This window comes from Sinocyclocheilus grahami, unplaced genomic scaffold (genome assembly GCF_001515645.1).
Source record: "Sinocyclocheilus grahami isolate Dianchi unplaced genomic scaffold, SAMN03320097.WGS_v1.1 scaffold2750.1, whole genome shotgun sequence".
In the NCBI taxonomy this organism is placed as follows: Eukaryota; Metazoa; Chordata; class Actinopteri; order Cypriniformes; family Cyprinidae; genus Sinocyclocheilus; species Sinocyclocheilus grahami.
The window spans coordinates 16,605-36,169 of NW_015507928.1; the positions used below are offsets into that span (position 1 = coordinate 16,605).

Consider the following 19,565-nt stretch of genomic DNA (forward strand, 5'->3'; position numbering starts at 1 on the left):
TCCGCATTTGAACAGCCAACAGCAAATACTTAAACTAATAACAAAACATACTTACAGTCGCTGATTTAGAAGCGCCAGATTGTCACAGCAAAGTTGGAATTTACCCTTTTTTAAAAAATTTTTTTTTAGAAATGGCCTTTTGGCCAACTTCACAGCCAGCCTTGTACTCTTCTAGGTTCAAAAAACTGTCGTCCATAAAATGCGTTGCACAAATTCGAACATCTGGGTTGTGCTGTTCTGTTGTAAATAAATCTTAACCAATGATTCCTCATTGCATCTACTTCCGGAAGACCAAATAAAGTGCACACACCGTCTCCCTGACATGGCTACATCAACACTACAGCTGTTCCTGAAACCACGCCTTCTTTCTTTGCGTGCACATTTGGGCAGCATTATGCTAATATTTCCACATAGTGACGTAGATATGTGGGGGCGTGTTAGAACGAGGCGTTTCAGGTAGGCGTGATTGACCCTTAACTTTTATAAAGAATATCTCTTTGGATTTAAGACTTTAGTCTTTGCAACTTTACAGATCTTCTTTATGCACCAAGAGCTTGTAACAATCCAAAGAGAAAGGAAAACTTGAAATCGTATCATATGACCCCTTTAATCCTTATTAAAGTTACAAACGTTATTCAATCAAGAGCAGTGAGATTTCGGTGTCGATGCGGTTTGATTAACATTAAGAAAGTGCTGTCACTTTAAGAGAATGCACTGATACTAGGGCTGTGGCGGTGGTAATGGTGGTAAATAAATTATATATATATTAGTGGTGTCAAAATTAGCGCGTTAACGCAGGCGATTCTTTTTTCAGTTTAACGCGTTAAAAATATTTAACGCAATTAACGCAGGGGCGGGGCTAGGGTAGGCCACCCCACTCACAACTGCTGCTTCACTTTTTCTCTTGACAAGAAGTGCATTTATTCAGTCGCAGAACGACTGAGAACGGGAGACGTTTCAGACGCGCGCTCCTCTTCACTTCGGTGCCTGGTGCGAGTCAAACGAGCGCGGAAACGGTACTGTGCTGTCAGCGCGTGCTCTTCAATTGCACGCACAAAGGCGCCGGCGCGCGCTGTAGCCTGTATCCTTTCATATCAAAGCTACGTGCATGCAATGCAGTGGTCAGTTAAGTCATGAAGTTACCAAAAAGGCGATTAAAGCTGCCATAAAACTGTGCATAACATGTAATATATTTTATATGAGTCACATTTAAGAACATGTCTCTGAAATGGTTTTCAAAACTGTCCTGGATCAGCCCAGCACTGTCTCACTCATCTCTAACACACCCGATTTAACTCATCAGCTCGTGTTTATTTTAGCACTTCCGCCAGTGAATACGCAGCCTGCAAAACACTAAAATAAATATCAAAGAAATAATACAGTTAAACAAGAAAGTAGCCTAAATAAGAAAGTTAAATACACCCCGTCTACAGGACACTGTTCACTGTTCCACTACTGTTATTACACTTGTATACAAAACTTCGTATTAAGCATGTGAATATTTGATTTTACCACTAAGTGGCGCTGGTTCGAAACTTCTCACTTTTACTTCAGGGCTTCGTGCTGATGACCCATACCAAGTTTCGTAACGATACGCTAATGCGTTTATAAAATACAGCATTTTAGTACAAATTTCAAAATGTCTGATGCCCTAAATGGCTGATATGGGAAAATTGGATATGGTTCGACTCCGCATGCTGCACTGAATCTAAAGAGACCAGTTAGAGTTTTGTGATTTTTGGCCAAACCATAGAGAAGTTATAAGGAAAAAGTAGGTTTTTCGAACTATTAAAAATAGCGAAAAAATAGACCTTATGAATTTTTTATTTTTTCCAGAGGAAAAAATTATTTTCATTCTAGACCTTATGGTTCAAAAGTTATTAGCATAAACGTGAGTGAAATTTTGGACAAGTGGTGGCGCTAGAGAGTTTGAGTTAGAGACTCCAAATTTGCTGTGGTTAATGATTATACTGTCCTCTATCAGTTTCGTAATGATACATCAATGCATTCGTAAAATATAGCATTTTACTACAAAATTCTAAATGGCCGACGCTCAAAATGGCTGACATGGGAAATTTGGCTGTCATTTGACTCGGCTTGCTGCACCTAATCTAAAGAGATGGTTGGCCAAACCATTCAGAAGTTACAGGTGCATCTCAATAAATTAGAATGTCATGGAAAAGATCATTTATTTCAGTAATTCAACTCAAATTGTGAAACTCGTGTATTAAATAAATTCAATGCACACAGACTGAAGTAGTTTAAGACTTTGGTTCTTTTAATTGTGATGATTTTGGCTCACATTTAACAAAAACCCACCAATTCACAATCAAATTCGTTCGTGCGTTATTCGAGAACGGTTTGACTAATCAACTTGAATTCCACACCTTTTTGCCAACATGGTCTGAAGATCATCTGAGCCAATTTTGGTGAGAATCAGACAAACGGTCTAGAACGATTTCAAAAGTTTTTTTAACAATTAAAAATAGCGAAAAAAATAAACTTTGCAACTTTTGAATTTCGGTGTTCATTCGACTCAGCATAAGCAAAGGAATTTTCCTTCTGTGCCTAATGGTTCAAAAAGTATTAGCATAAACATGAGTTTATGGTGGTGGCGCTAGAGAATTTGAGTTAGAGACTCCAAACTTGCTATGGTTAAAGGGATAGTTCACCCAAAACTGAACATTCTGTGTCACGCCGGATCGGTTTCCTACATTGTTGTGATTTGATCTGAGCGAAAACAGAGTATCCGTGTGACGCAGCTGACACAGAACAGCATAAGTTGTTTACATCCAGCTGATATTCTCCAAAATGGCACCAGGGTGACGCGGAGGAGACGAATTGTTGAATAAAGTCGTTTTGGTTTTTTTTGCCGCACAAAAATTCTTCTCGTAGCTTCGTAAAATTACAGTTGAACCCCTGATGTCACATGGATTATTTTACAGATCTCCTTGCTACGTTTCTGGACTTACGAACATTTCAGTTGTATTGCTGTCTATGGGAGGGTCAGACAGCTCTCAGATTCCATCAAAAATATCTTAATTTGTGTTCCGAAGATGAACAAAGGTCTTACGGGTTTGAAACGACATGAGGATGAGTAATTAATGACAGAATCTTTATTTTTGGGTGAACGAACCCTTTAATGTTGAGACTGTCCTCGATCAGTGTGCCAAATTTCACAACTTTCCCACAAGCATTTCTATGGGCTGCCATAGACTCAAGAGAGGAAGAAGAAACGGAAGAAGAAGAATAGGATCGCCAACGGATACATTAATAATGATATTTAATTATAATATAATAATAATAATATTATAATTATTATTTATATTATTATAACAATTATTATTAATAATAATATTATTATTATTATTAATATAATTATTATTATTAATAATAATGAAGAAGAAGAAGAAGAAGAAAACTAACGGTTTCCATTGGTGCCTACGCACCTTCGGTGCTTGGCCCCTAATGAAACAGATTGCTGCAGTTGAGACAGGCTCTTTAAAAGTAACAGTTAAAAAACAAGGCGCATTAAAAACGCGAATCCAAACGCCAGTCAAGCTGGTCGCGGCGAAAATAATGTGCACGCTTATCATGATTTTTCGGGTAATCTGCAGGAAGAGCAATAAGACTATCCTTGAAGTGTGCATTTATCAATGAGTCAGATAATGTTCTTCAGTCAGTATTTTAGTCAGATGTTCTTAACTTATTTGAGAACTTCGTCAGAATTTTTCAAGAATTGCCCTTAAGAAAATTCTTACGAAGTTCTTGGAATTAATCTTAAGAAATTTCTCAACTTAATTCTTAAGAAGATTTTTGTGAACCATATGGGGTCCAGTGTGTTGTGATTGGCCGAATTCCTCAAGCATGTGACGGAAATTTTACGTCCCTTACCATATTGTGATGCCTGCGGCAACCACATGTGACGACCCCGGGCTGGACTCCGCTTCGTCCACGGTGAAAGCCGATCCGGCGATCGACAGCGCAAAGTTGAAGTATTTCCTCAGCGACCAGCACAGATCAGCTCCAGACATGACGAAGCAGATATCGTCCTCTTTTGGAAGGCCAAACAAAGTAGTTTCGCTTTCACAACGAAGCACACAGCGCCTTCACGACATGGCGGCGGCGGCGGCAACAACAATACTACGGCGAGAATAAAAGTTACGCCTTCTTTCTTTGCGTGAACATTTGGGTGGCGTTATGCAAATCTTCCCAGATAGTGACGTAGGTATGTGGGGGCGTGTTAGAACGAGCTGTTTTAGGTAGGTGTGGCTGACTCTTAACTTTTATAAAGAATATCTCTTTGGATTTGAGACTTTAGTCTTTGCAACTTTACAGATCTTCTTTATGCACCAAGAGCTTGTAACACTCCAAAGAGGAAGGAAAAATTGAAAATGCATCATATGACCCCTTTAAATGTAAATTCCCCTACAATAACAAAACTCTGTGATATATATTAATATATAATTAATTATATAATGTTTACTAAACCCATTAATACATTATTAAATAGTTCAACTCCAAAATTATCCAAAATTTTAGAGAAATATTTTGTCAATTACATATTTAATGACATTTGCCTTAATTGTGTGACACTGTTAACCTATGGGACAAATACATTTTTGTGACCAGTGTATTTCAAGTAATCCAACATTAATATCAAATATTCATTTATATTTCTATCCAATATAAAAAAAATGAAATAAAGAATGACAAATAAAAAATTGCATTTACCGAAATGGAGTCCATTTGTTAGGGCTCTCTCATAAAACTCTTCAGCCTTGAGTTTTTCACCCTTCACTTCATGAATGAATCCCTGTATGCTACACACCATGCCATCTGGGTTTTTCAACCTATTAATACGATGGTCAATCACTGTTTTCAGTTTCTCCTCACACACCTTGCCTTGCTCTGATTTCGGCTGCAGCCTCAGGCCTTGCATGAAATGATGGATGGCCAGTTCTTCAGATCTTCTGGTATAGAGCTGGTATTTGCCATATAAACAATGAACGTTTGGCAAGTAATGCTTTTCATTATTCGCCATTTTAAATGCTTTCTCAAAAAATATCTCAGCTTCCTCAAAATTACCACGTTGTCCGTAGTGCAGTGCTAAATCTGCCGCGGCAATAACGAAAGAAGGCTTTAGGGAAACTGCCTTTTCCAGATGCTCGATGCACTGATCCAGGTATTGCTGTTTTTCATTCGATTCTTCAAAATCAAACCCTGCTTTACCTTGTGTCCTATATTTTTTTTCCAGGAATATTTTTGTGCTTTTGTAACACAGAGCCAGTTGATGGTGTATAAAGGCTGAGTTTGGGGTAGACTGCAGGGCTTCTTCCAGTAGAGTAATGGCAGTGTCCATGTTTCCTAATTGGCGGCAAAATTTTGCTATGTATCTTATGACGTGTGGGTTTTCAGGGGACATCATCAGTGCCATAATCACCTTCTTCAGTGCAGTTTCGGGTTTCTTCCGATCATCTTCGTTATGCTGCATTCTCAAGGCTAGAAACACTAACAGAACAGCATCATCTGGATTTAGCTTTACAGCTCTTTCAAGCTGTTTTATTGTTTGCGAGTTTGAAGAGTCAGAGGTGTCTTTTGTTGTGCGGTACATTGCAATAGCATAGCCTGCATTTAAATCACTGTCATCTGGGTTCATTTCAAGGGCCTGTCTAAAGCATTCCTTTGCAGCATTGTAGTATTTGTAAGAGAATTTAAGAAAAGTCCAACCCTTTTCTCGGAGCACCTCAACAGTATAAGTGAATCCTTCAGAAAATTTTCTGCGGATCCTCTCTAACTCTCTCAAGTAATCTTCACATATAGAGAATTCATTCATATGATAATGCAACCAGGCAAGGTCTCCATAGGTAACAATAAGAACTTCATCACTGTCTTTGTAGTGTTCTTTTGCAAGCTGCACTGATTTCTGCAGACTTACGAGTGCTTCCTGCTGGTAGCCATAGAGATACTGAACAAATCCAATGCTGCTGTAAGCTCGTGTTATTCTTGCCTCGTCAGATTCCAACTGAATCTGTTCCTCAAGACGATTCAGTAAATCATAGAGAAGAAAGTCTTCTTCTTCTCTTAGAGACCAAGTAAAATGGCACTCCTGCAGAAGCAGTTTGGTTTTTAAGGTACCTTCAAGACTGAAAACAGAAGAAGAAGCTGATGAAATAATGATTTAAACACATTCTATTTGTATGAGTCACGGACTGTAGTTTCTGTCAGGACCACTATCGTCAAAGATGATTGACAATTAGCATACAGTTTGGATTGGCGGTATGGTTCTGTTCTGGGCAAGAACTCCCTGCGCCTCCATGCAGCCTAGCCTGGATGAGAGCAGGGAGAGCTGCAATAACCCCCAAGGGTACCCCCCCAGGGTAAACAGAACAGAACTAACATAAATGTATTGCAGATATTGTTCAAGTTCAATCATGTTATGTACACATTTTAGAATTAGTCTGACTCAAGGAGAATCAGAAGGCTGAATCCCGACTGACAGAGGAGGAGCTGGGGATGGAGGAGGGTAATTAGCTATTGAGCAATGCGAAAACTGCTGATAATACTGAGGGACCTTATATATGAATGCTTAGATAGGTGTCGTATTCCCATAGGTAGATGGGGATCAGCTGAGAGTCAGCTGATGTGAGCCTGACTAACGTGATCTGCCAGAACTAACGCTATGCTTGATGTTGTTGCAGTATGTCGCAGTGTACACATGGTGTAAACCATGTATTAAAGCACAAAATAAATTTCCAGTGCTGTAAACTTGAAGAGCAGTTTTTCCAGTTTTTCTGTTTCCTGGAGTAATTAATTTCATGCATGCTCACGTGTGAGCATACAGATACCACAGGCATTTAAACACACACACACAGAGGTGAAAATTGATTAGAATGTTGTTTTTACTGAGGTAATATTATTTTACCCCAAAAATCAACATATATATCACTATATATATGCTTTACTGACACAGGGCCTTATTTTAATGATCTAAGGGCATGGTCTGAAGCGCATGGCGCACTTAGGGCGTGTCCGAATCAAAGTCCCTTTAAGGCAAGTCACACGTCACTCGGCGGCCATCTCTGAAACGCCTCTCGGGCATGCAAGTGCAGCTCCTATCACTTTGTATGGGGAAACATTAAATTCTCCCAAACTGTCAACTAAGCTTACGATTAAATTTAATATTTGAAATCACCAATGAAATCTGACAACAACTGTGTCATAAATGTAGTTTCTTTTGCTCAAATAGCGTTTTAAAAAGCATAGTTTTTCAGGCTAGATCAGTCAGTGCGCATGCGCAGTCCTAAGCGCAGGTCTCAGAAGGCTGACTGTTTCTATAGCAACCGGGACGCTTCCAACGGCAGCTGCAGTGATGCTTCCTGCAATAGAGTGGCCATATTAAGCGTAGCATTTTTCCCCATTCAAAACTATACAAGTGACACGTCTTGGGTACAGTCTTTTGTCCAAATCCACTTTTGCTAGTAACCAGTGGCGTAGCCACGGGTGTTGCTGGGTTAGGGGTTAGGATGGCTACACCTAAAAATAGATGTAGAATAAATTTTTTATAGTCTTAATAAAAATGTTTTTCTAAACTTGGTATATTGTTGTTTACTTACAATATTTGTTCATTTAAAATGTAATTTAAATTTTAAATGATTTATTAAAAAAATAAATATCTGCCGACATTCGGACTGCCAACCAATCCGCAAACAGCCGCTGACTGTCATGTGTGACCCCACTCACCCCAGCATCTTGGGAGACGTTTGCCACGCATTCTAAACAGTAGAGAATCTTAAAGGGATAGTTCACCCAAAAATGAAAATTCTGTCATTAATAGAGTGGGGGAACTATGACGTCACTCTGTAGGCGGATCGGCTGTTAGCATCGCATTGGTTCCCTCGACAAAAAGCCAATGGGATTTTTCCATAGGCTTTTGGATTATCGCAAAAAATAAGCTCTGTGTTCAATCATAGTTCATGAAACTTACACGTTTTGTCCATCAAGATAACCTTCACAAAATAATATAACTTTTATGAATTTTGATGACTAAATAAAAGCGCCAGAACTTAAAAGCTAAACTTAGGCTATAAACGAACTACACCTCCACGGTCACTTGCCTTCGACGTAACCACCAGCATGCTTCCCACAACTTTTTCAAACTTATTTTTAACACGTTCAGTGAAAAGGATTTACTCTGTATATGCATTTTAATCCACGCTACATGAACCTTTTCATATAAACTGGAATAAATACAAAACTACAGCCAAATTAAAACTGAAATGAGACATTAGTAATAAATGAATAAATGAAATAATCATAACTAAAAGACATATGAAAGCACGTATTTCTGTACATTTCAAATCCATGATTAATATGAATATTTTAATTAAAAACGTGTCTCCACGTACTATTTAATAAAATTCTAGTGCATTTAATCATTAAATAACAGCAGAGTGAGCGAGTTTTTGGTTATGGTAAGATTAAACTTATTTTAGTGAATAAAGTACCACATTTCAGCTATTCTTTTGTTAGGGTGGGTACACAATTTTATTTTTATTGTATTACGTGGCTTTAAGCACTATGCATCGTTAAAGTTTCACTTTCACTGCGACTAAGCCGGTAAATGTGGTGTTTACATGGAATAATCATATGAGTTTACCTTATGGTACGAACCTAGAGTCTCCACATCAGTAGGAAAGCGATCAAACGAGCATCTTCCATCTGAAGACTTGTGTTGTGTGCAAAGCCAAAAAACATGGTCGAACAACAATATAAAATGCGGGTTAACTATTAATTGGTTGTTCTACAATTGTAACTATAAATTATACACTACGATTGGAAAGTACTGTAAAATGATAAACTGTTCGGCTTGATGACGTTTAATGTCTCCGACAGCACCTGTAGTGTAGTCCCATTTAGCAACTTGTTAGCAACCGTCTATTTTAAGAAATGTAACGGTTTTTAACAAAATCAGAGTAGGGTGTAACTGGTGTGTTTTATGTTGTAGAATAAAACGTGAAAGTATCTTGAGCTTGTGTGAACCACGGACCTTATTTTAGGGGAGTTAACCAAACTCCCATTCAAAAAAACCCATTGACTCTGGGACGATGGAACCGGAAGTGCTAAAATGCTAACTCGCTTCCGGGTTTTTGCCTACAAAGTGACATCATAGTTCCACCACTCTAAAACTCACCCTCGTGTCGTTCTAAACCCGTAAGACCTCCGTTCATCTTCGGAACACAAATGAAGATATTTTTGATGAATTCTAAGAGCTCTCTGAAACTCCCATAGACAGCAATGTAAGTAACACGATCAAGGTCCAGAAACGTAGCAAGGAGATCGGTAAAATAATCCATGTGACATCAGCGGTTCAACCGTAATTTACTTGTCAAATACTTTTTGTACGCAAAGAATACAAAAATAACGACTTTATTCAACAGTTTGTCTCCTCCGCGTCACCCTGGTGCCATTTTGGAGAATATCCACTGAACGTAAAAAGTGTTTGCTGTTCTGTGTCAGCTGCGTCATGTGGAAAAGTTTTCTATGTTGTTTGCGCTTTGATTTGAATGAAAACAAAGTATCCGCGTGACGCAGCTGACACAGAATACCATACACTGTTTGCGTTCAGTGGATATTCTCCAAAATGGCAGCAGGGTGACGCGGAGGAGACGAATTGTTGAAAAAAGTCGTTATTTCGGTTTTCTTTGCGTACAAAAAGTATTCTCGTAGCTTTGTAAAATTACGGTTGAACCGCTGATGTCACATGGTCGGAACACAAATGAAGATATTTTTGATGAATTCTAAGAGCTCTCGGACCCTCGCATAGACAGCAATGTAATTACCACAATCAAGGTCCAGAAACGTAGCACGTAAACCTATGGGAGGGTCAGCTCTCAGAATTCATCAAAAATATCTTAATTTGTGTTCCGAAGATGACCAGGTAGACCAGGTTTCAGTTGGTCAATGGCGCAATCATTTTCAGTTGCCTCAAAATAGCAACGTGCCAGCAATGCACCTGAACACACCTTGTTTTCAGACCAGCACGCCCATGGGTGCACAAACGGGCGCAAATGATTTAGCTATTTAAACAACGTAGCGCTGGGCGTGAAAATAACAACTGCGTCTGGCTGAACGAACAAAAAACAATTGAGTCGCCGCCGGGTGTATGATAGGGCCCATTATGTTGCTATTCTATTTTAAATGAATCCGCGTTCAGAATTAACATGCCTATGCAGAAATAAAGACCGCGGACATATGGAAGCTTGTGTAATCACTTAACGTTATAAGAAAAGAAAAGAAAAAAAGAAATAAAAACACATTCATAATAATTTCAGTGTGTAAATGTCAGATTGTCTGAAAAACAGGTTTAACAACTTTTTTTCACAGGTGCCTTGTGTCTGTGCTTGTTTCCATGGTGCATATCATTCCCAAAGCATTTAATTCAACACTAACAACAACAAAAACCCACCTCATTTTGTGTCCATCTTCAGTAAACATCAAATCATGAAAATACCAACGGAGCAGGACGTTTTGGAGAAGTGTTATCAAACGCGTTTGAAGCTTCTTCAGCTCAGGACAGGTGAGATTACACCTGTAAACACTACAAATGTAGGAAGTAGTGACGTGTTGTTCGCGAACGAGCCGGCTCTAAGAGCCGATTCTATGGCGGCAATTCTATGCCATTAATAACCGAGCGCACCACTGATGCTGGCCCGCGCCGTAAAGCAATTCCGCGAGGAAACGGGAGCCCGCGAGCTCATTTCAAAACCTTTAATTAAGGACACTTTTCCCCTTGTTCATGAACCTGGCAATCTGTGCATCCTCCACTCCTTGGTCTCCCTTGACCCTGTTTTAAAGAAGAAAAAAATACAATACATTTCCAGAAATAAAATTCAAATGCTTTTACTTTCCTGAACTGGGCGGTTGTTATTCGCTGCATTCAAGTACACGACCTGCAAATACAAAGGAAAAAAGAATAATGCAACAAAAAGAACACAAATAAATACATTGGAACTGAATGTATTACAAGCTTCTTTTCCATAAAAAGGAATCAATGTTCATATACATCATCGTGAATGGACTGATTTTGATAGCAGATGACTAGTAACACTGTAAATCAAATGCATACATGGTGAAACCTGTGTTTTATAGGAACACAGACTAAACAAACCTTCAAATATTACGATGTATCTATTTACAAGATTAAAGATAAAACGTTTTGAAAACTTTACTGTCATTCCTATAGCTTTATATATAGCCTGTGTGTGTGTGTGTGTGTGTGCGTGCATCATTACAGTCTTTAAAAAGGGTTCATATGTGTATCTCTTATCATCAGAAGACTGCAATCATTAGTAAACCGAAGACTTCCTATTAATAAAGTATCTGAAAAAGATCCACTCTATGAACAATGCATTAAATTACATTAAATAAAGACAAAATAAATGAATAAAACAAGCAAATGAAAAGATAACTCACATGTATCTGGTCCACTGGTGCCATGTCTTAAGTCAAGAGAATTATAAATCATCTTATAACAGGCGTCCAAAACTGACTTCCGGAAAAGAGGAATAACCAATGACATTTGAGGTTACAATTACAACAGCAAGCTCCGCACGACTGACAAAAATGAAAGTGTTCGCGCGCGAGGGTTTGAAATGAGCTCACGGGTATGGAAAGCCAAATGGTTCAGAATACGCGGGCTCCTGTTTCCTCGCGTGTAAATCTGTTTTCCTCTCGCGGAATTGCTTTACGGCGCGCGCCAGCATCAGTGGTGCGCTCGGTTATTAATGGCATAGAATTGCCGCCATACGATTCTTTGTAGCGAACGGGAAGAGCCGACTCCCATCGGGGAGAGCCGAATCTTCAGCCGAAAAATTGCATAAAAATAAGGCTTTTATGAAAACACTAAATAAAAATAGCTTACCAACACACAAACCATTCAGAATTGCTAAATTGGCCTAAATTAGAAGGATGAGTGATCCTAAATAAAGAGCCATTTGGGAGCCGTAAGAGCCGGCTCTTCTAAGGGAGCCGAGCCAAAAGAGCCGAACTTCTCATCACTAGTAGGAAGAGTTGAGTGACTAGTTTAGTGACTTTGCCTACACCGCTAGAGTGGGGTTGAAAACAGTGGGGCTCAGCAACCTTCTTAACAAGTGCCCCCTTTCCCAAAATGATAATGCCAGATAAAATGAGCCATCAGTTAAAATGAAAAAAAGAAAGAAAAAAAGGTTTAAGTATATTTCCTCAATGAGTATGCTGTCAATCAGTCAGTATTCCCCTCCAAACAATTCTAAATGGTTTGATCCATTGCAACTTGATCTAATAAAAGTAGGCAGCGTCCAAAACTGCATACTTCCCCACAATATAGTAAGTAAATAACAGTATGTGAAAAGAAAAGTATATTTGAATTCACATTCATAAACAGTAGGTGAAAAAGTTCCCGTATGACCTACTACAACGGGCGAGATTTTGAAGTGTGCACCCAGTCAACAATTTGCGAATGACAGTGAAGCGACACAACTGACACAGGTCACATGACAATGACAACAATGTTATTATGCTGGAAACACTCTCCTCTTTACATTAAAAAAAAAAACTTTTATGGTCTACTCTAAAGGAAACATGTACTTGCTATGAGTAAATTGTTGTTGTTGTTTTTTTTGTCACATATTTGTAATAATCTGAATGTAGGGCAACATTCTGTTTGTTTTATGGGTTTGTAATTGTTTTATTGTGAAACTTTTGTGCTGCCATTTTGGCCAGGACTCCCTGGAAGAAGAGATTTGCATCTCAATGGAACTATCCTGGTAAAATAAAAGATAAATAAAAAAAACATGGTCAAAGTAGTATGTGTGGATTCAATGTATACTTTATAGAACATACTTTCTAATGGTTACAAGTAATTACTTAATCAAAATAAGTGTGCAACTCAGAGAGTGTGTGATTTCAGAAGTGACAGAAAGATTAGGCTGTTGACTTGTTGCCTATCTGCCAGTAACATTGTAGGTAGTGTTTGCGCTCAAAGGTAGCCTACCACCTGAAACTGATTTCAGACAGGCTTCTGAGGCAGCATTATCTGAGGATCAAAAAAAAGAATACAGAGAGCTTTGGTGATAACTAAGCAAATATTTAATTACTATAATACTAATTTCTCTAGATATGAAATCAAAAGTTGAAAAAGACCACCACTGACCACAAGCCACAACTTTCAGATGGAATTTTATTTTTTTAGCTCTCGCGAAATTGAACGGACAGGCAAACGTTTGGAATAATTGCATTATTACTGTTTAGTAAAAAACAGTAATACTGTGAAATATTATTTCATTTTAAAAGAACTGTTTTCTATTTTTATATATTTTAAAATGTAATCCTGTGATAGCAAAGCTGAATTTTCAGCAGCCATTACTCCAGTCTTCAGTGTTACATGACCCTTCAGAAATCATTCTAATTTCACACTTTCATTACATGGACTCACAAAGATGGATTCTTTTTCTAAAAATCTGTTTGTGTTCATCTGCATAAAGAAAGTAATATACATCTAGGATGGCATGAGGGTGAATAAATGATGAGCGAATTTATGAGCCTTATTATTTGACTAGTGAGGTCCATCTCACTAGTCTTTCACAAGCCAGTATATCCAAACCTATATGCACCCACACTTGTCATGTTTTTTTAAATGAACCAAAATAAAGTATTAATTGAGATTAATTCATTAGCAATGGCTGTCCTATCTTAATGGGGACATTTTTATTGTTTCCTGAGGTGCACTCTTATAATTTATGATTAAAATGCCATTTTCTACCCCGATTTTAATGCTATTTTTTTTCATTCCTGTCAAAAATAAAATATGGCATTACCCTGGATAAGGTCTATAGGTGGACTTCTGACATATTAAAGGGCTAGTTCACACAAAAATGAAACTTCTGTCATAATTTAACCACCCTCATGCTGTTCCAAACCTATTAGACATTCAATCATCTTCAAAACACAAATGAAGATATTTTTAATGAAACATGAGATTTCTTTGCCTCCACTGAAAGTCCATTTCAGCAAAACTTTGACGCTTCAAAAAGTTCATAAAGACATTGTAAAAGAGCTCTATTAATTTAGCGATTAAATCCAAGTCTTCTGAAGAGACATGATCATTTTATGTGATGAACAGATTCAATTTAGGCTTTTATTCACATAAATATTGATAATCGCACATAAATAAAGCATATAAACTATGGTAAACAGAAGCTCAGACGTGCTTGATATTTGAAAACCAATGAGGTTTGTTCTGCATTGTATTGTTGGTGGCATGAACTTTCAATGGAGGGACAGAAATATAATTAATAGTATCATTAATTGCTTCAAAGATGAACGAAAGACTTGTGTGGGTTTGGAACGACATGAAGGTGAGTAATAGATGACAATTTTTAGTTTTGGACGAACTATCCATTTAAATGTTGGGGTAGTAAAACATTTTGTATAGACACATTTGTTTGCATATTAAATGATAAAGGAGACCTGAATTAACAAAGAAGTATGGCTGGATGATTGGCCCATAATAATCTGACTCGACCAATGAGTGTTTTAGCTCTTGATTTAAAAACCCTGTTAAAGTCTTCCTTGTAAATTTGTATACTAACCCTGTCCATATGTTAAAACACATGCATCAAAGTAGAATACTGTGATTTGAAAAGTATAATGTCTTGTTAGCATCATGTGGTGGAAATAAGATTTAAACATTTCTGGAATAAAATGGTTGACTCTTTTTATCTCAACTTCACAGCTAGCATTTTACATATTGTAACTATGCACAATTAATTTATATTTTCACATGCATAATTAATAACCGAGATATATAATAAAGATCTTAAAGGTAATTGTCATACTACCCCAGTGACAAGTTTAAGTTGCAATATTTGCAGTTACTTACTGTGCTCACATGTTGTTTCAGGTTTCACATGTTATTAATTTAGACAAGAACACAGGATGTTTCTTCTGATTATATTCTCAAATACAAAATATTGTGTTTTGATTTGACACAAAACCATATGCAGATACTGCTTTACAGACAAGACACAAGGTAATAACATATCCACACAAGGAACTAGTTTGGATCATTACTAATCTGCAATATGGGAATAGATGTGCATCAGACCAATCAGAGTATTTTAAAAATGCTATATAAAAAGCAAAATGCTAACCTTCACAGGCTTGAGACATCAGAAAATTGTTATTCAAGATTTAGGTTATTAAAATTTCCAATATGATGTACCTGGACAAAAGTGTTACATGGTCTTACATCGATGTGTACATACAGGCATATGATCATATACAGAACAATACCCATAACCATCTACCGCAAAATGTGGTTCTTTAATCTTACAAGATAAAAACAAATAAAATCAGTGGTAAACCTAATGGAACACAGAAACACATTGCCTCTCTCTCGCTCTATACATCAGATGTAAATCGAAGCGTGCAAAGCTTTCTCAATAAATGTTCACCTTTTTCTCCACATCATAGTGTGTGAGCTGTTTGCAGCGGACTAAACCACACATTACTAAATTCAAATGTCGAACCTCTCATCTACAAGTACACAGAGGAAAAAAAGATCAAGCTGTATGTAAACAAAAATTTAGTAGAAGAGCAAAAAAGGGATACTTGTCACCAAAACTCAAACAGAGCAATGGAGGGCCACACAAATGTGGTTACCTTTAAGAGTGGTATAAATAGGGAGCGAATAAACGTTTACAGAGAGCAGGCAAAAAAGGGTAAGACTGGGTAACACAAAAAAGGCATGAGGAATGCTGTTTAGGGAATGGGCTGTCTGAAACACCTGCGATGCTACTACTGTGTTCCCTGGGTGCCCTGGCTGCCCTGCTGGTTGTAGTTGCCGTAATTGCCGTATTGGTTATAGTACTGGTTCCACTGGCTCTGGTTCTGGTAGTACTGTTGCCACTGCTGAGCATACTGGGGGAAGTAACGTACAATGTATAAAAATACATGCAATACATGCACATGCATTCAAGATAAGGGGACAAAAATGCCACTGTAAAATTACTAAACTAAATCTATCACAGCTGTCATGATTAAACATAACTGTGGCATTATATCTAAATCTGCTTACATTGCATCAGATTTCGTTTTAGGTGTTTTTTGCAGCATTGAGCATTATAACCAATCACACACGTTTCTGTAGTTTATAAATGCAGTGGCCAATCAGAGGTGTTTAGATGTTCTTTGCTTGTATATAATGTATTCCCAATTTGAATAACCGTTTACTAAAATACAAACAAAGTCTTAATTTTCTAATGCATAAAAAAACTAATTCATAAAGGTTCTTAGCTTGTTTTGTCATTGTAGCCAGATTATCACATGCCATCAACAATAATTTTTAATCTTTATTAGCAAAAGCAATAATCTGCAATATGATGACTTTTGTCATAAAATTGCAGCCCTACCCTCTGAGTTCCGGTTTTAAATGTTTATATGTATGCCAGCATTAAACAGTCTGTGTAAATAAACATAAATGCAATGCAAGATGCAGCTTCTGTTCTAACTGCAGTATAAAGACAGCTTTTGTTTGATGTATTCTAAATGATTGAAGTAATGGGTTAAATTGAAATATTTGACATAAAAGATAAAACAAATAATTTAAATCAAGTTAAGCTAATATTGCCCCTTAATGGAGAATTTGATTTCAGACCCTGGTGACTGTATTCAGTTTCCTCACCTGCTGGTACTGTTGATTGTAGCTCTGCTGCTGCTCGTTGTAGGTCTGTCCTGTGGGAGCGGGAGTTTGACTGTAGCTCTGGCTGTATCCTGGGTATTGACTGTAGTTGCCATAGTTGTACCCTTGGTTGTAGTTGCTCTGGTTGTAGCCTTGGTTGTAGCCTTGATTGTAAGCCTGAGGCTAGAAAAAAAATAAATAAATAAAATGTAAGCAATGATTTCAAGTCCTGTTGGTTTCACAAGCTGATTGTTGGATAATGTAAGCCCAGTCTTAATACCTGTGCTTGGCTGTAGCTTCCAGTTGATCCAGAGCTACTCTTGTTGTAGGAGCCCTGGCGGTTGTGGTTGTAACTGCCTCCAGATTGCTGGGTGCGGTTGTATCCACCACGGCCTCCTGAGCCTCCATCCCTGTAGTTATTTCCCCAGCGATTCTGGTTGTAGCCTCCACGGTTGTATCCTAATGAATTAGTTGAGTGATTATCAACAACTTGTAGGCAGAATCTAACCACCAACGTAGAACAAGAAATATGGAATAGATGTACAAGCTGATCATTAATTGCAAAATAAACCCAGACAGGGTGATCAAAATAACCTAACACACTGAAGGGGTTTTCTTTGCTGGCTGACAAACCCGACTGTACATGATCCCGATTATTACACGGCTACTCACCATATACAAATATGTGGACATGAAATATTGAGTTGGAATTACTTTATAATTTAACCTGAATATTGTCTTAAAGCTCTCACAAAAAACAAAAACAAACAAACAAACAATAGACCATTATAATGTTTAAAATAAATCGGCCTATACAAACACTGCAACAATACTGCAGTTATATTAATACCAAATACTCTGAGATAATTTTCTGTACAATCAATAACTGATATGCAAAATGGTGACAGTTGTGTTTGTATGAAATGAGAAAGCAAGTCCACAATGTGCCATGAAAGTAGGGCTTTTTTACCCCCAGGACTCCTACATGAATAGAAAGTTCAAAAGAACAGCATTAATTTGAAATAAATAGCCTATTTATTTTTTATAAATTAATTTATTTATCTTTTAACATTATAAATGTCTTTACTGTCACTTTTTAATGTGTCTTAGCTAAATAAATAAATCGCTAAATATATTAATACTACTACTACTAATAATAATAATTTACTGCCCCAAACTTGAAAAAGCACAAAACTAGCAAATTTAGGATTCTTACCTCCTCGGTAGCCTCCACCTCCAGAGCCGCCCCGGTTCTGGTATCCACCTGCGCGTTTCAGAAAGGCGGCGCATAAAGGAAAAACAATAATGTACAGTATGTGGAAAAAAATTAGTTTTTTTAACCTTAAACCGCATAAACACATTTTTCATTACACCAAATAATGTTCTTTTTAGCAAAATCATATGACCCCTTTAAACTAACCAAACATTTGGTCATGCTTAAACTGTAAGTACATCAACCACTTCCAAACATCAATGACAGATTTTAACACATTATCTGCTGGTACATATTGCTCTGACTACAAGGAACTCATTTCAAACTTCTGAAGAATGTAAATAACCCTCACTTCTGTATTTCAGTGTCATGCACTGCCTGGGTCCCCTTCCTTACCTTCATTTACCCGTTGTTCAATAGACCAGCGTGCCCGACACGGACAAACATTTAGTACCTACCCGTTTATACTCACAGACTCCTTAGGGACCCATTAGCATGTCCATGACCTTACCTACCTTACAACCTCTGGAACTGTCCACCTGTAAACTTCAAGCAGGTTAGTTTTTCCACTTACCTGCCATTCATTTTTAAACACAACATTCAAGTAAAGTTCCAAGTTTATCTAATGAAAAGTTCTCGTTTTCTTTACAGTTACCATAGCAACAGAAGTTGTTTTCTTACTCACCAGGCAGTGATTACTTGTTTTTCAACATCTTACTAATGTCATGGACTACTTGTACAGTGTGGCAAAGATCTTTTTACAACAAGGCAATACATAAAGTCAAAAATATTCATTGCGACAACATACTACACTGTATTCTTTCCCTGCTCAAATTTTTTTTACATTTAAGCAAAACAAAACAAATTATAATTCAGCAACATGTTCAGGACAAAGAAATAAGGACTGGAAAAACAAGTCTTCAGGAGAACAATAGGCTAACAAATGCTACAGAGAGAGCAGAAGTGCATTAATGAACATGTGCATCAGTGAGCAGAAGTGGATGTGTTTTTTTTGGGGGGAGGGTTGAGAAGGAAGGGGAAGGGCTTTAGCTGTGAGGACAGCGCAGAGGAAGGCAAGTATGGCAGTACCTGATCCAGGATGTAGTTGCGTTTCTTGCGGGCAGCAATCTGGATGAGCCTGTTGAGACACTGCGTGGCCTGCTGAATAAGGATGTCCCAGCGTCCGGCATAGTTGCGCTGACGACGAAGTCCCATGACCTGATTGAAACGGAACGATGAACTTTAGTGTACAGACTTTGATTGGAATAATTACATGTTTTCAAATCGACTCACTGGCGTGTGGCCTGAACAATCAAGGTCTTGAGGATTATTAGAAAATTACAGACAGGTGTGTTTGATTAGGTAGAAGTTCAAATTTTGAAGGACGGTAGACATCAAGGGCCAGAGTTGCCCACGCCTTGCCAAAAATGTCTGTCTGAATGTGTATGGCTGTAGCGGTGGTTCTTTAAAGACTACCAAACTTTCCTAGTGGGTTTTACTATGCACAGCTGCCATAACAACAGGGATTATGTCCAGGAGCCATACCTTCATTTTCTCCATGATAGCATTTGTGCCCAGGATGTTGTGCTTCTTGTCAGGGTTCTCTTTAGCATGTTTTATGGCCCAGGTGGT

General features: G+C 37.8%; 3 protein-coding genes across 3 annotated transcripts in view; all 3 read right to left on the reverse strand.

The window, feature by feature from the left end:
• LOC107575606 (uncharacterized) overlaps positions 1-10,583 on the reverse strand; it is a 17,000-nt gene extending 6,417 nt beyond the window's left edge. Inside the window, exons 1-2 of the mRNA XM_016261962.1 lie at positions 10,469-10,583; positions 4,735-6,146 (exon numbers count right to left, since the gene is read on the reverse strand). Coding sequence (XP_016117448.1) covers positions 4,735-6,146; positions 10,469-10,497 — 1,441 coding nt within the window. The 5' untranslated portion in view covers positions 10,498-10,583. The remainder of the gene's footprint in view (positions 1-4,734; positions 6,147-10,468) is intronic.
• A 4,394-nt stretch (positions 10,584-14,977) lies between these two features.
• On the reverse strand, positions 14,978-17,993 carry LOC107575605 (integumentary mucin C.1-like). The gene is made up of 4 exons (XM_016261961.1): positions 17,937-17,993; positions 17,001-17,179; positions 16,724-16,903; positions 14,978-15,960 (listed from the first exon to the last, which is right to left on the reverse strand). Exons 2-4 carry the CDS (start codon positions 17,126-17,128, stop codon positions 15,705-15,707), a joined length of 564 nt encoding a protein of 187 aa, XP_016117447.1. The 5' UTR covers positions 17,129-17,179; positions 17,937-17,993; the 3' UTR covers positions 14,978-15,704.
• Positions 17,994-18,076: 83 nt separating this feature from the next.
• On the reverse strand, positions 18,077-19,557 carry LOC107575603 (heterogeneous nuclear ribonucleoprotein U-like protein 1). The gene is made up of 2 exons (XM_016261960.1): positions 19,479-19,557; positions 18,077-19,151 (listed from the first exon to the last, which is right to left on the reverse strand). The coding sequence occupies exons 1-2, from the start codon at positions 19,491-19,493 to the stop codon at positions 18,918-18,920; spliced, it is 249 nt and encodes an 82-aa protein (XP_016117446.1). The 5' UTR covers positions 19,494-19,557; the 3' UTR covers positions 18,077-18,917.
• Between the last annotated feature and the right edge of the window lie 8 nt (positions 19,558-19,565).